The sequence below is a fragment of the Squalius cephalus genome (assembly GCF_949319135.1).
Source record: "Squalius cephalus genome assembly, chromosome: 9".
In the NCBI taxonomy this organism is placed as follows: Eukaryota; Metazoa; Chordata; class Actinopteri; order Cypriniformes; family Leuciscidae; genus Squalius; species Squalius cephalus.
In genome coordinates, this window is record NC_137130.1 from 35,480,299 (window position 1) to 35,497,594 (window position 17,296).

General features: G+C 39.2%; 1 protein-coding gene across 1 annotated transcript in view; it reads right to left on the reverse strand.

Annotated features, from left to right (window-relative positions):
- Positions 1–7,626: 7,626 nt before the first annotated feature.
- Positions 7,627–17,296, reverse strand: part of atf2 (activating transcription factor 2) — a 34,414-nt gene continuing 24,744 nt past the window's right edge. The window contains exon 12 of the mRNA XM_079880281.1: positions 7,627–10,185. Coding sequence (XP_079736407.1) covers positions 9,947–10,185 — 239 coding nt within the window. The 3' untranslated portion in view covers positions 7,627–9,946. The remainder of the gene's footprint in view (positions 10,186–17,296) is intronic.

The following is a 17,296-nucleotide window of genomic DNA, read 5'->3' on the forward strand; positions in this document are numbered from 1 at the left end:
TTTTTTTCTAGTGTTATTCGATAAAATGTAGTTTTTGTGTGTAGAACTGTTCAGAACTGTGCTAGGTAAGCTTGTGCTGGTTATCATCTTTGAGCTAGGCTCAAAGGTATCTTAAATTGTCACTACCGAAACATGCCATCATTGTTTTGGTAGTGAGTGACAAAAGGAACACAGCCTAATCATTTATTTGGGGGAAATAAACAAAGTTTTTGTAAAGTTTTGCAAATCATTAGTATCTTAGTATGTTTTAGTATGCGAGTTTAATTCTGTAATGTAATGTGGTCGCTACCAAAACAATACTGTCACTACCGAAAATGTGCCGACACGACCGAAACATGCACGTTTTGTCTAAAATAAAGTATACTGAATTATCAACTAAGATGTTATTATAGTGTTTGGTTCAATGTATATTCAAACTAATGAATCCTTAACTTTGAAATCAGTATGATTAACTTAATGCCTTTTACAAAGAAAGATTGGGCTCAAAATACAACAAATCTTATAAATTACACTTAAAATTGTTATTGATGTACATGTGAAACCCTTTTTTTTAAAATAGCAAAAAATATATTTACAAGGTAGATGTAAACAAAATATCAATAGGTCAATATAAACCTTCTTATTGTGTTTTGGTAGTGACAAATTTGGGGAGAGGAAAAATATTCCAAAACTTTCTGAAAATACGATGTGATAATTAACTGCACAAATACTAGAAATGTGTACCTTGGATATTAGGCTATACAATAAAAAATGTGTGGGAAAAGACACCTTTTTTTCAAGACGTTTCCAACTCTGACTTTGAAACAATTCTGTAGAATGGCCCATTCACCTAGGATGACTTGAGGGCAAGTAAATTATGGGATTTTCTTTTCTTTCTTTTTTTCTTTTTTTTTTTGTGTGAACTAAACCTTTAACACTATCTTCTTCTAACAGTCACACACTAGACCTGATAATCTGCGTGTATGATTCAGCATTGCATATTGCATTTCCTCATCCAAAGATAAGAGCACACATTTTTTTCTCCATAATGTCAACAAGTGTTTGAGGCCATATCCTGAATATCAAATTCAGGTTTTAGGTTCAAATGTATATCAAGTGTGCATTCAGATGGTTTTTCATTCATTTGAATCCCCTTTTGTTCATTTCAAATGGTCCTGCTGTGACAGTATTTTTGATTAAATGTATCTATAGTCCAATAATTAATATGAGCTCATAAACATCTTGCATATTGATTTATGCTTAAAATATTTTAGATTGAGTCAGAGAACATGTCAACATGTGTTTCTCCGTCCTGGTTCAATGGTATACCTGTTGCTATATGAAGGACGATCCTGCGACTACTTCAACAAAGCAAATACTGACAAACAAAAGAGAAGAATAACCTGATCTCCTTCAGTAACATCAGAACAATGACAAACTGCAGGGTGAAGGCAAACTTATTTTGACCACATGATCTCATTGTGACTTGTGTTCATCTAACGTTACACGCAATAATGCAGATAAAAACACTGATGGTCAGAGACCATTGTTACTTTCCACTGAAAAAACGATACGATATCATCACACGCGCAAAGGGAAATCTGTCAAATCTATGTGTGTGTTTGCTTTCACACGCATTACACACTGCGATTTGTTGGCATAGAAACTATAATAAAAGCAATGAAATATGATCGACTCACCGAACACATGGATGGCCATTGCAGTCAGAGATCCAGATGGACAAAGGTTTGAACAACACACACACTCTGCCTTATATCCTCACATCCACAGTTATTCCACAAGGAACGAATCTGATTGTATGATTATATTCTTAGGGCGATGGGGTTTTGATGAATTGTCCAATCTAGGAATCCTGCATAAGCGATGTTGCCGAACTAAACTTTAAATCCCAGCGAATCCAACAGCAACAGAACAGCGAGCACTGGAGAATGAGTGTGTTGTGTGAGGACAGATGATCGGGTGTGTGTGAGCAGCAGTTGTGATGAGCGCTGTGTGTTTTACTGCAGGTCTGATTCACTCCTCACATCCCAGCACCGAAGTCGCCATCTTGTGAGACCACATGACCAGATCCACAAACACACACACGCGCGCGCCCTCTTCCTCAGGGACTGCAGCCTCCTCATGGCGCGTTACCATGGAGACCCCCTCTCTGTGACGACATGATGATGCAATGAACTAACAATGAAAAGTTGAAATGTGAAAAATGACGACAAATTGTGCCTCCGGAGTCCAGGAGCCATGGAGGCCTTTTGTGTGGAGTTTGCATTTTTAACCCATGTTAGCGTGGGTTTCTTCTGGGTGCTCCGGTTTCCCCCACAATCCAAAGATTGTGAGCAGGATAAGTGAACTGGAGACCCTAAATTGGCTGATGTGTGTGTGTGTGTGTGTGTGTGAGCCCTGTGATGGACTGGCCACACGTCCAAGCTGTTTCCCTGCCTTCAGCCCAGGGTGTTGGGACAGGCTTAAGCATTCCTGCATGCTAACATAGGACAAGCGGTTTGGATTTGGAAAATGGATGGATGATTCATTGCTCATGAAGTCATTGCTAAATTTAGTACAAAAAGGCGAACAAATGATGTCTGGATTAGCTTATGATTTTGTTGAAAGTTTAGCACTGTTGCTGAATTGAATTTGCTCTTCTGAAGACTTGATGTTTGCAGGGATGAAGTCATAACCTGGAAGAGTAATTCGCCACTGGTTTCCTCAAGGGTTTTCCTATGGGTTTTTATATTGGGGGTTTTCAATTTATGAGTGAAATAAGGCTTGCGATAAACATATCTAAATGATATTCGACAAAAGTGCACACACTTACACCCCAAAGTGTAGTTGTGTAGTTACTTAAAAAAACAACAACATAATATTGAATTTTCGATATGGGTGTGATCTATAGAGTAAAACATTCAAGTATCTTTAAGGTATCTTTTCTTTTAAACAGCTATCTTTTAAAAACCTGTTTAAAAAAGTCATTTGTTTGTGATTCTGACACTGACACTGCTCTATTATTATCAAAATTTTTTGTGTGTTATACGCTGTCTTTTTCTTCCCATTTTTTGGTAGCCTGGTTAAAACCAGACCATTCTCAGTAGTAACTGAGTTATGGTCTGGCAAAGCTCCATAGAAAAATAATTTCCAAAGGGGCGTCACCAACAGACGTCGCTCAAATGCCTCGTCAAGAGCGATCGTCATCGTGTAAAGCTGCGTCCCAATTCGCCTAAGTTACACTACGCCATAAAAGTATGTACTCTTTTTGTGAAGAAAATGTATTTACTTTTGAATGTGTAGCGTAAAAGTAGGCAAGCTTTGGGACATACTACTTCGTCATCTTTATCGGACGGATCTGTCGCGTGCATCCTGTCACGTAAACTGCCCTGTCAATCATCGTGTCACAGTTAAAATCCTCTATTAAATCTAATTTAATTTCCTACCGTTTCGGAGAGAAATGTAGTAGCACGTTCATCTGCCAGTGGGTCTTTCATGGAGACTGTCCTCATGTGTTTGCAATTTGAATATAATAATGCATTTAAAAGTTGAACAGACGTTGCTCAAATGCCTCTGGGCGCAATTGGATAGACCTAAAACCAATCAGAGCGATCGTCATTGTGTAAAGCCCGCCTCAACGTTTCTGATTGGTGCCGCGATTTCTAGGCCATGGAAATGGGCTTGAATGAGCTCTTTGTCAGACTACTTCTCGAGCAAATCTGAATTTGCCGGAAGTTGTCTGGGTTTTCCCAGGCTAATTTTTTTGGGGCACCCTGTCTTTCATTATCATATCACATTCAGTGACAAAAGAATATCACTTATTTTTTAATTGTGTTGTACATTCAGCAGTACAGGTGTGCCACAGTTAAAAAGCAGTGTAAGAAACACTGGCATTAGATGCCACAAATTGCAAATACTTAATATGAGGCATGCAGATTTGAGTTGTTGTAGTGCAAAAGGGTTAAAACATTGCCAAAGTAGAAAACTAATAAATTCATATGTCTATTTGGTTTATATGTGACACAATTTTGACAGAACACTTGTAAAAAATAGTATACCAAGTACTCTTAGAACTTTTCCCCAACAAAATAATATCACTATATGCTGCAATGCAAAGCCTTTGAAGCTCTGCTCAGGCTTGAACCTTGCATTGGTTTAAAGTAAAACAAACTCTCCAATATGTTTCCCAGATGGCTGTGTCGCCCTGAACTGACAGAAGTTTAAGTGTGCGTTATACACACGTTAACAGGAAGTTCAGACAATAGCCACCCAGTGGTTGTGCTCAGAGGACTTGAGCCCCTGACACTGCATTTATTGTTCGCCTCTCGTTTCCTGCCGTTGAATAAAAGTAAATATCCTAAAGAGTCTGTTGAGTACGAGAAGACTAAAAAGAGGTGTGAGGCGTGTTGTGTGTGTAGGCTGAAGCAATGGTTATTTTTGACCAAAGATTCTGGATCTTTTGGAAATTTCTTGGTTTTATGTTAAGAATTAAGAATTTAATTTACCTGATGTTAAATAATTATGTAATGTACAAAAGAAATTAATAGTGAGAAATCACATCCTAAAGGTTGAGAAACTATATCTCATTAATGCCATTAGAATACACAATGCAATTTTTAACAGGTATGTTGCTAGTTTATGTCCTTAAATTATTCAGTTTAAAATGAGTCTAAAAGCAGTACTGTGGTAAATATAAAGGTGCCGGTGACTCAGCTAAAATAATTTGGTCTGACATGTACAACAGTGACTGGGCAGTGCTGGCATTCTCAACAAACTGTAGACGCACTCGTCCAGAAACACTGAAAGGTCAGCACATCCACACTCTGTTTATTTCCTCTCAGTCTTGTCAGGCTAAAGCTCATGCTTGAGAAAACAATATGATGTGTGAGCAATAGTTAACACACCCAGTGAGGTGCGGGATGAGCTTCTCCGAGGCTGCTAATACAACAATACCAGGAAAAACAGAAGGGGGAGCAGGATCACTCCTGACTAAAAATGTCCGATTTGACAAAGAATCGCTCTTTTGAATTGGTTTCTTTAAATAATTCAGTTCAAAAATCACATTTCAGCAATTATGGTGTGGTTATCCATATATAAACGACACCATAATAAATGAATTCTATATAACGTCTCAGGTTATGTATGTAACCGGGTTCCCTGAGAGGGGAAAGAGATGTTGTGTGAGCTGGTGTCTGATGGACGTGTGAAAACACGCCAATTCTATTGGCCTACCGCGTGGTCAGGTGACATAGCTGTTCGCATCACTGAGACCATAGATGCATGTCACCAGATTTCTGAAGGATGTTTTCAGGCATTGCGTGATCTATGGCAAAGCGACGCAGTGTCTCGTTCCCCTCTCAGAGACAGGGTATAAGCTGAGACGTTCCCTTTCGAGTGGAACTGAACACTGCGTCATGACATTGATGCTATAGGAACATTAATACCCACATCGCCATACTGGAAAAAAACAGCCTGACCAACAAGGTTGAAGGTGACGTATGCACAAGCACGAACCCTTTGGTCTAAGGAATGGATTAGCCCAAATGAGTCTAAGCCTTGGGACAATCCACTTCAACAATAAATACCCATGAATGTGGGTGGAAAGGGCCAGCCTGCCAAACACAAACATTAGGCATATTAACCAGGTGGAGTAGGCCCTCAAAGATGAAGCATACTGCACGTCCCACAGGTAAACTGAATTTAAAGACTTAAAGGGCACAATCTAATGCAAAGCATTATGCGCAACTCAAAAGGCTAAAAAGGAAGTTAATTTGATTATAAAACCATACAGAATCTTCTTTATCTTCTTTCACAGAGAATGCTTGAATCTCGAAGACTGGACGATATTCAGCAAATTATGTCAACCTGTTAACCTCTTGAAGGTTTCTGAAGTATCTTTCTTTGTACAAATTATAAAATCAATGAACGTGTAAGAAAAGGACCATGCTCATAACAAGTTGAAAACCTTTTTTTTTTCTTTTTTTGGGTAACACTTTATATTGATGGTCCCTTTTGAACATTCTGTTGACTGTGAGGAACTTTGCATCTACATATCAACTAGCTCTCATTAGAGTATTAGTAGAAAATGGTAAAATGGTTCTGAAGTGTGCATTTCCTGGATCTCCGAATCGTGAGAAACCAACGAGAAAACGTGTCTCACCAATGCCCCAAAATGAATGGCTTACCTTTCACACTTTCCCATCAAATGATCGAGAGCGTCATCTTCTCAGTTCTCACGCATGCGTCGTGTCTCTCGTAAACTCACTCAGAGGAAAATCAACAATTGAATAAAGTATTTTTTGGTGTGTTTTTCGCACAAAAAGATTCTCGTCGCTTGATAAACTTAAGGTTGAGCCACTGTAGTCACTTGGACTATTTTAAACATTGTCGTTACTAACTTTTCTGGGCTGGCAAGTTTCAATAACATAGAAGCCTATAAGTGAGACAGCTCTCAGATTTAATCAAAAATATCTTGATTTGTGTTCTGAAGATGAACGAAACTCTTACGGGGTTGGAACAACATTAGGGAGAGTGTGATTACTGACAGAATTTTCATTTTTGGGTGAACTAACCCTTTAAAGTAACACTAAGGAACATTTTTTACCTTAAAATAATGTTTCCAAAATCGTATCAGTGGTTCATCAAGTCGTAACTGGGTGAAAGGCACTTCTGGATTCGCTTTGCAGCCCTATATCTGCTATAACCACACTATGCAAGTTTGCCAAACCGGGTCGCGTTTCTGTAGTTCGAATGAGACATAAGAAAACTACAAATTTGACTTGCTTCACGTCAAGCGTTACAATAGTCATTATTTAGTTTTTCTTCGTTTCTGATGTCGCAATACATCATACTTTCATTAAATCATGCAACATACTCTACCTTGTCTGTGGACATCCTTCATTCCAAAGCCGGAGCTGGATAAACAGTGCGTGCGTGCGACGGTAGGCTAAATTATTTACGACAGCGGTAATGAACAATTCCTCTTCCAACCTGTAGGGCGACCGAAGAGGACAAGTTCCTTAGTGTTGCTTTAATGTGGCCATTGTAAGTCCACAAGTCTGTAAGTGCACTTGAAGTGTATGTGGGACAGGGCCTTTAATAACAGCTCCTCTGCTGTGTATGAATCCTTTTCTTTTAAAGGAGTCGTGCCATTTTACAATTTTGTACTTTTTGGATAGTGCATACACTTTAAATATGCTAAGTTGTAACATTGGTAATGTTTATCTATGCGTTACGTTCAGATTTATGAATCGCATAGCAAGCACTATGCATATCTTTCCAGCATTGTTGTTAATGCAGGTTTGTTTCATTAGTAGGGCTTTTTATACCTGTTGTTGAGCAGTTAATATGTTTTTTTCTTTTCTTATTTACTGTATTTTGAAGAATGAAAACTCAGGCTGACATACAGTTTAGGAATTGTCATGATTACTTACAGGGATGACATTCCCTTTTTCCCACTCTGTGGAACAACTACTTCAACATACCTGATTGTTGATGTTGTGCCATGCTGTGACAATACAATGTTGAGTTGAATTTTCAAGGTTTCTCCACAAGATGGCAGAGTTTACAAAGCAAAATATCATACAAACATACAAAAAAAAAAAAAAAAAAACTAGATACAAGACAATAAAAAGAAAAACATTGTTTCATTCAATGACAATCTTTATAATGACTGAGGCTTTGAATGGCTTTAAAGAGCTAATAAAAGATTTATTACAACATTTTATTAATTTATTATAATTTATACATAACTTTCACAAGTTACAAGTTGACCGCAAACACAATAATTATCACATCCTTTTTCCAAAGTGGACCCAGTAAATAAGAACAAAACCCCCCCATTGTAAAGCTGCCATTTCCTGGCTGAAAATCTAAGAGTAACAAGATGTTGAACTGCAACAACCCAACAGAGACACGGTTGAAAAACATTGGTCTAATTCTCTTAGAGAATCCAGTCATGCATGTAAGCACGTAACAACTGTCATACAAATGTACCTTAGAAACAAAAATCAAGTTACTTAAAAGCAGAGCAGAATGCTTGTAGAACTACACAGTAGTAAGCCAATAGATTTTAAAGAGAGAAGAGGACGCAAAGAGATAATAATAATAATAATGAAAGACTTCATCTATTCCTTACTTAGTAATTGTCACTAAGCGTAACTTAAGTTAATAGTTGAACTTAAAGACTAGAGAGTTTTATATCTGTTATTGTTTCTTTTGAAGAGCAGCTCCGGTTTATTTTCAGTTGTCGAGTCAAAAAGACAGAATTGCTTAAAACATTTACACAGGTTGGAAAATAAAGCCTTAGTTAAAGGTTTGTTCAGGTGATTTTTAAAACATTATTATTATTATTTTGTCATGATCCCAAGACATACAATGATTTCATCATAATGGCATATACAATGCTTCCTTAATTACACTGTAATCAGAAAGACAACTTAAGTGAATGAACTAAGGACTTTTCTCAATGTTTCTAAAAGTCGGACACCACAAATACAATGTCAGCCACTTTATAAATAAGCGGAAACAAAAAATCTTATAAAAAAAGCATTAAGCTTCTTATCAAAATAAGTCCATGGAAAGCTTTCAGCGAAGTCTATGTCACTAAATTCCCCTAAAATGTCATTTTAATTGCAAAAGAAACTTGTAATTTCAATTAGAAATGAATAACCTGCATTGTGAAGAATGCTCTCCTACAATCACTGCCCAGGGAACAATCGTTCACGTCAGAAAGACTTCCTTTAACATGCCAAAAACATCTGAAACATTCACACAACAACACGTCACTATTTCTAGAAGACGGACAATCAGTTTAAGATTTGATTTAAAGCTACAGCTCAAATCTGCTGGAACCGCTTGTGTCAAGCACTTAAAACAATGAGCATTAAAAAAAAACTCCACTCTCCTGATGTGCAAAATATAAAAGGCAAAGAAATTAAAGTGGCCAGTTCTTCCAGCTTTACGCCTCTGATAGTGCATTTCCTTTCACTATAGCCGCGATTACACCGAAATTACCCGGAACAGTTAGTCCCAGGAACTTTTGCTGTCTGCGTTTCCACCGCGGCCTAAAGTGCCGTGAAGATCAGGCAATGCGCGCTACTTTACAGTTCCCGCTGGATTTCATCCTCGAAATTTAAGCTTAAAAAAGCCTGAACCTCGTCGTCGGTCCATCTGTGTATTTTTTAAACTCCATTCTTGATTCGAATAGAGACAACTGTTCCTGCACGCACCGCAACAGACTTTTAAAAATAGTGGATGAAAACATTTTTTGGAGTTGACCAATCAAAATGCGGCTTGAACTCAACCAATCAGCATGTCCAGCGCCCAAGTCCCACCCCTGAACGTTCCTGAACTTTGAAAAGGAAGAAGTACTACCCCGCAAGCAGGGACTTTCGGAACTTCATTTAGACTCTGATTCCTGTGGTTTAAACGCATCGAGTACCAGCTCAAAGTTCCTGCGGTGGAAGCGCGGATTGTGAATCCGGACACATTTGGGCTGTCGTGAATCATTCCGTCTTGATCCTTCCAACACAATCTAAGTTTAACTCAATAAATACAGCACAAATGAAAACAAAAACATAAAACAATCAGTACAGTTTTCTGCGTAGCCTCCCAAGGACTTTCCCAACTACCGTACTCACTCTTTGTAAAAATGAATTTAAAGTGGTCAGTTCTTCTAACTTTACGCCTCTGATAGTGCTTCAGTAAGTCCATTTCCTTTCACTATGAACCCGGACACATTTGGGCTATCGTGAATCTTGATCCTTCCAAAACACTCTGCGTTTAACTCAATAAATACACCATAAATAAAAAAAAAAACATATAACGATCAATTGAGTTTCTGCATAGCCTCCCAAGGGCTTTCCGTACTCGCTCTTTGTAAAAATGCGCTGGATTGAAAAGAGCTGAAATGAAAACGGAGGCTCATTTCAACATGGCTGCCAGGACGGAGCGATCGGAGGCCTGATCAGCTCCCAGAAGACTGTGCGTGTGAGGAAGACTCCTCCTCCTCGTCCTCATCCTCCTCGTCCTCCTCTGTGCTGTGTTCTGCCGGCGGGCCCAGAGCGGGTCCGGGTCCGGGTCCCGGTCCCAGAGCCGTGGACGAGCTGATGCCGTTGGATGTGCTGATGGAGCTGTGCTGGATGGCCTCGTTCTGAGGGCTGCTGGGAACAGACATCTCCCCGCCGCTGTCCTCCTTCTCCAGCTCTGAGACACACAGACACAGATCACATCAGAGACGGAGACTCAACAACACTGGCAGGAGCAGCTCTTAACCGCTTGCACACACTGCAGCTTTTTTTTGTTGTCTGTTGAGTAGTGTTTGCTATTTATGTGTGTGTGTGTGTGTGGGGGGGGGAATTATACTAATAATAATGCTGTGTGTATACCATGCACAGTTTGTAAATGTTTCACAGAATTCCCAGATGACCAAATACATTTGCAGCTACACAACCAGAGCAAAGTGTCCCACAATGCAAAGTGCTTGATGGACCTGCCAGTATGATGAATGAACCAGACGCGATAAGAAGATAAAATAATAATAATTATATTATATTATATATATATATATATATATATAAATGAAAAAATACAGTAAAACGGTCATAAAATAACTTTTTTATTTGAATATATTTTAAAATGTAATTAACAGTGTTTGGTAAAGTTACTTTTAAAAGTAATGTTGCAATATTGCGTTACTCTCTAAAAAGTAACTAATAGTGTTACTTAGTTACTTTTTTATAGAAAGTAAGGTGTTATGTTACTTTTGCATGAATTTTCCTCATCTCAGCTGGGCTTGCTTGTTTGTTTTTTAATAACAAAAAAAGTTATATTTTTGGCAAATATTGGCAAATTCACGCCTGTACAGTAGAGGGCGCCGCTCACGCAAACCTTTCAGCGGTTCTGGATCACAGAAGAATAGGATGCAAGAGAAGAAAGTTCAACTTGCTTACTTCAGCAATAAAGCAAAAAAATTAAACAAATGTGATGTTTTTCTAAAGTCATTTGGCTTATTCCTAAGGTTGAATTGGATTGTCGAAGGTCAGCAGCAAAGATATTGTTAATAAAGTGATATGAACATAAAGTGCATTTGTATAATTCAACATTTAATTATTGCAGGTTTTATTAATATTCTGAGTTTTGAAGAATTTTTTGAGGAAAACTGGATGTTTTTGTGCCAGTGAGAGGAGTAAATGCTCTCATTTAGTCTAGATCTCCAGTAATCATCATGTTCACACACAGCGAACACACAACACCTCTGTATTACTCCTGATTTACTCAACATGAGGACAGGAGAGCTGTCAGTCAATACATGGGAAACAAAGCAACTTGAGTTACTTATTTGAAAAAGTTACTCAGATATTTTGTTGTAACTTTAAACATAATGGGTCTCATTCATGAAACATTCATAAATATACGAGTAAATATGTGAGTGATTTGCGCGTAAAGAGACCTTCCCGAAAACTCTTCTCCTGATTCACAAATACTTCGTAAACGTCAAATGTGTGTGTGTGTTAATGAATTCCAATCAGTCGTAAATGGGACACGCGTGCACGCTCATTCTCAATTACCATAAATCCCGCCCATTAAATCCGACTGACAACTATATATGGGCATTATATTATGACACCAAACGAAGGATTTCAACATGTCTTCTCAAAAGCGAATGAAAAAGAGAAATTTCTCAGATGCAGAAATTGAAGTTTTATTATCAGAAGTTCATTCAAAACGCCACATTTTATTTTCATAAATGAGAGCTATTAGGCTACTGGCTCTCATAATAAAAGTAAAAAGAAAAACCCTATGTAATTACTATCTATAATATTTTTTCAAAATGCTGTGTAAATATGTACCCGATTAAGGTGAATTAAAATGCAGCCAAGGTGTAGATTTGTTTCGTACCAACTAACATTTGTAAAATACGAACATTTTAATGAATCCGAAAATTTACGCCAGAACCACTCAACACACGATTTACACAAAAGTTCGTTCTGCTCGTGTTTCATGAATGAGACCCAATGTGTTACTTTACTAGTTACTTGAAAAAGTAATCTGATTACTTGTAATGTGTAACCCCAATACTAATTTATTCCTGTGATGTTTCCTGCTGATTTCTGTCCCAGTGTAATGATGTGAAATCAACCGACTCTCAGACTCTAAGATTAAAAACTCAACCATCTGTGTGCAAACACGTGATTCACATCCTGGCTTCAACACGAGCGTCATGCGCTGATTTGACCTCCGCATGAAAAGAGTAGCAGAAAGCATCACAAAAGGCCAATTTGCTAGTGTAAATATATGTATATATGTCATAATAAATGTATAACATGGCATGCATAGTTTTTTTTTTTCAGCCTTCAACATTGTGTTAAAGCTATAAAACTGATTGTACCTACAGTAGATGTGCACAGGACTGGATACCCACATAATGATACATGTGCACTGGAAGGTCAGCAAAGGGAGTGTCACAATGTATTAGAAAGTTAAATCATGTTAATACTACATGTGATGGTCCAGTGGCAGTAACTATCTTATTTGATACTCCAGCATAGTAGGTCCTGCAGTGTTTAGATCACACCCCAATCAAACACACCTGAATCAATATCTCCAGGATTACTAGAAAGCTACAGGGGAGTTTCATCAGGGCTGGAGCTCAACTCTGCAGGACAGTAGGAGGACAACATCTGAAACTGTGACAACCCTCGACAGCAACAAATGTGTTCAAAGTATAAACAGATATCGATATTGATTGCACTGGCAGTTGTCCAGCTGCCCACTGACAGTATGGTGCCATCGTTCCCTTAGCCTCACCTGCCCTGTAATTACCATGTGACTGATCACTCTCGAGCTGTGGCGATGACGTCTAACATCAGGCACTAACTGCCCACGCTAAACAGCCGAATCTGAACCCGAGAGGGAGAAAGCTCAGCAAACATCTAAAGTTCGTTCGCACCGGATGAGTTGCTGGCATGATTGCGATTAAAGACTTTCCCAGTCCAATGCTTTGTCTTTTATTAATCCCTGTGCTTGCTTTGTAACCTTTAATTAAAGTTACAATGTCATTTTAAAGCAACATCATCAGGGTATATTAGAGGCTGTAGCGTGTGGCCAGACTCGCGCTCGATCCCCTCTCTTCCCTGCCAACTACTGCAGCGACAGATAATTACTGCACCTGATTTTAATGATACACACACAGGAGAGCGGCGGAGATGCGCGGTCCAAATGCCACCAGCTGTTCTGCAGTTGCATTGAATTAATTGGCTCCTGATGAGGAAGGGAATGAAAAAAGGCCCGCTCACGCTCTCTCTCTCTCGCTCGCTCGCTCGACTCAAAAAGAAATGCAGACTACCCATGATAATTAATATAGCTAATGAAGCAAGAACAGCACGAAACGGCGCTTGGTAATTAATGCGGGAGGTTTTAGACTGTGTGTTCGGTTCTGAAGCGTCTGAATTGACTGGGCTTGAAAGATCAGGTGACTTTTCGTGCTTGCCATGGGTTTGTAAACACCCTCGCCGGCTCGGTGCACGTAAGGTTGAAGCATAGACTGTAAAGAAATATGGACGTAGTGTGCGTGACGTCACCCGTAGTGTTTCTGAAGAGCATTTCTGAAGCCCAAAGTGGGTGGAGTCGCCGTCGCCATCTTGGCCGCGCGTCACTCCCGGATAAACGAAAATGGGCAGCGAGGCGGATTAGCTGAGGTGACGTGATGCTAACGCTAGCAGACAAATGGCTAGTAGTGACATTAGCGGCAATCCACCTGTCACTCAAGTGGCCACGCCCTTAATTATGCAGAACTTTAAGGCTTAATAGCATTTAAACGGATGAGTTATAAAAAAATTCACCCCCCTCACAGTCGTCATGAAGGGCAAAATTAGCTTTATAGACCAAAACCACTTTCTGCACCAGGCTGTAAACACGTTTTTTTCTGCTTTAAAGTTGGGCGTTTTAACATGGGGGTCTATGGGATTGACTCTCTTTTGCAGCCTGTCTCTAGAGGCCAGTCGATGAAGTGCAGTTTAAGTCACTTCCATGTTGGCTTCAAGAGAGAGACTGGGTTGAACACAGAAAACTGAGTTGGGTTTTCTCCTCTCTTCATTTACATGTTCAGGCATCTGTAATCACTCCTAATGGTATTAAGCAGGAACGGGGGTGATATATTATCATACACGCTCCTGAGACCGCTCTCCGCTCACCTCCTCTCGGATCATCTCCGCCGCGAGCAGATGGGCTTGTACAATGCCAAGCGGAGGCATGGCCTGCCCTGCTTGCAGGGCATCCTGGGTAATTTCCCCCCACCTGCTACCAGGGCAGCACTGCCTGAGAGATTAAGGCCAGAAACATACTTTACTTAAGTACGCAATCACAAATGAAAATGCTTTGCCAAGCGAGATCTCGTCGGCCATACTTTACACCAGTCCTAACCAGGCACAATGCGGTTTTCAAATATATTTCAGGCCCGCTATGGATCGAACAAGACGGGAGCGTGCAATCACAAAATGAAAATGCTTGGTAACACTTTATTTTACAGTGTCATTGTTATATGCAGTTACTATAGTAAAAACTATAAATTATGCATAATTACATGCAACTAACCCTAAACCAAACCAAACCAAAACCTAATTCTACCCCAACCCTATAGTAAGTACATGTAGTTGCTTAAAATGCTTTGCCAAGCGAGATCTCGTCGGCCATACTTTACACCTGTCCTAATGAGGCACAATACGATACGATATCAATATATTTCAGGCCTAACAGACTGCTCTGGATCGAACAAGACGAGAGCGTTCAGGTGACCGAATGTGAGCGCACTGACGTTTGCACTTTTTCCACCATATTAAGACCGTTCTTTGACAGGTGATGACCATCTGCTGCTTCTCCATCCTGCAATGAATGTGGCACAAACCAGCGTTGTTTACAGAGACAGAACGATGCTCTTCTCTGAGCCTCATTTGCACAGGTGACTAATATATGACCCCTCACAGCATTCGGACGCATAGACAGGATTGAGGAATGGTTTCGATCATCTCCATGCTCTCCTCTGCCTTGCAAAGACCTACAAATGCCTGCAAATGAACCCGCTTTCAGACAACCCAATCTCGCCCGACAACCATCCCGCTCGTTATATGCATGAGACCTGTCAGTCAAGCTGCTTAACAATGCCGTCGCATAATGAACTGCACGGCTGCAGCGGCGCATCCCGGTTGCGAAACGGCACTTCTGTCAGACTCTCTGCTATAATACACTCATTTTGGAGGCAATCATTGTCAATACAAGTCAGCGCTGGGTTACAAACTGAGCCAAATGCAGACACACACACACATACACAAAGCCAACGACGTATCAGCCAAGGTGTGAAATCCAAGCGTTGGAATTTATGTACAAAAAAATGCGGTTACACTTTATTTAGTAACACTTTATTTTACAGTGTCCTTGTTCCATATGTTACATGTACTTACCATAGTAATAACAGTAAATTATGCATAATTACACACAACTAACCCTCAACCAAATCCTAATCCTACCCTAACCCTATAGTAAGTACATGTAGTTGCATAATATTACTCAGGGTTACACTTTATTTTAAGGTGTCAGTATTACAGTGTAATTATACATTTAAGTACTGAGTAATATTAAGCAACTACATGTTCTTACTGTAGGGTTAGGGTAAGATTAGGGTTTGGTTGAGGGATAATTGCATGTAATTATGCATAATTTATAGCTATTACTACAGTAATTACATGTAACATGTAACAATGACACCTTAAAATAAAGTAACCCCAAACACTCACCCTAACCCTATAGTAAGTACATGTAGTTAATTATTACTCAGTACTTAAATGTATAATTACACTGTAACACAGACACAGACATACTCAGGGTTACACTTTATTTTAAGGTGTCATTGTTACAGTGCAATTATATATTTAAGTACTGAGTAATATTAAGCAACTACATGTACTTACTATAGGGTTAGGGTAGGATTAGGGTTTGGTTGAGGGTTAGTTGCATGTAATTATGCATAATTTACTGTTATTACTATGGTAAGTACATGTAACATATGGAACAAGGACACTGTAAAATAAAGTGTTACCAAAAGTGCTTCCACACTAGCAGAGCGTTAAGCTTCAGTGTCTGTTGAAGCCCGCGAAAAGCGTACACACATTCACTCCCACATCCGCTTCTCTGTCCCTCTGACAACAGCTAATTGATATGAAGTGGCTGCATATGGCAGACGAGCCGCAGATCTGCACATTTCACAAGGTGTCATTAAAGCATAACGGCCAAAGACGCGCGTGTAACAAAAGCAGCCCTCGGTTTCTGAATGCCTCTTTATCACTCATCTTAAAGAGGACAGCGCTACATACAGTGGGGATCATTTTTTTTATATATGAGTCCTCGGCGTTCTGTGGTAATAATGGGACGAGATGAATCTGTGTTATTTCACACTCAGGGCTAGTTCATTTTCCACTCTTCACATTTCATAAAAAAAACACTCATTAGGAATAACACTCATCTATTACAGTCAAAAAAACAAATAAAGTAAACCAATAAAGAAAGAACAAGTCCATTAAGCAGAGCTGGCAGTCCAGAGATTTTACTCATTTCCAAAGAAAGAAAAGGCTTTCAGTGAGATTACATGTTATTGAATCCTGAGCAAAATTTAACAACTGGAATTGCGGCTTTGTGAATGAAATCTCAGGATTGAGATTGACTCTTCTGACTTGGGCCAGTAAGCAACCAGCTTATGTGTTTCCCAACCCAAACAATGTACAGTACACAGGCATTTTCATTAGTGTGTGAGTCAGGCAACCAATCCCAGCTCGCGGTCCTTCCTCTCTCTGTTTACTTCCGGTCAGATCTAAACACTGTGCTATCTAAAGGCAGGCAACAATGCCAAAACAAATGTGAGTTGTGAATCGGACGACACTGGTTGTGCTGCAAATGTTTGTCTTTGTGTGATTCTAGTGAGGATAACAAAATAAAAAGACATAATTTCTTGCCATTTTTTTGTGATACACAATCTTTTATCTAAATAAAAATTTACACTGCAAGTTCACATTCACAACTCTGGTAAACTATGATTTTTGTCATTTCACTGTATCATACTTGATACAAAAATTTCACAAAGGCCTCTAAAATGATCAAAACTTTGCTTAAAAATACACTGATACTTAAGTAATAGTTTATATATTTTAGCATGTAAAAGGCCTTTTAGTATACTTGTAGAAATGTCCACCTTCAGCTCGTGGTTCACACGTCTTTATAAAAATCATTAAAGATTTCAAAGCATAAAGTAAATGTAAGAATAACCTTT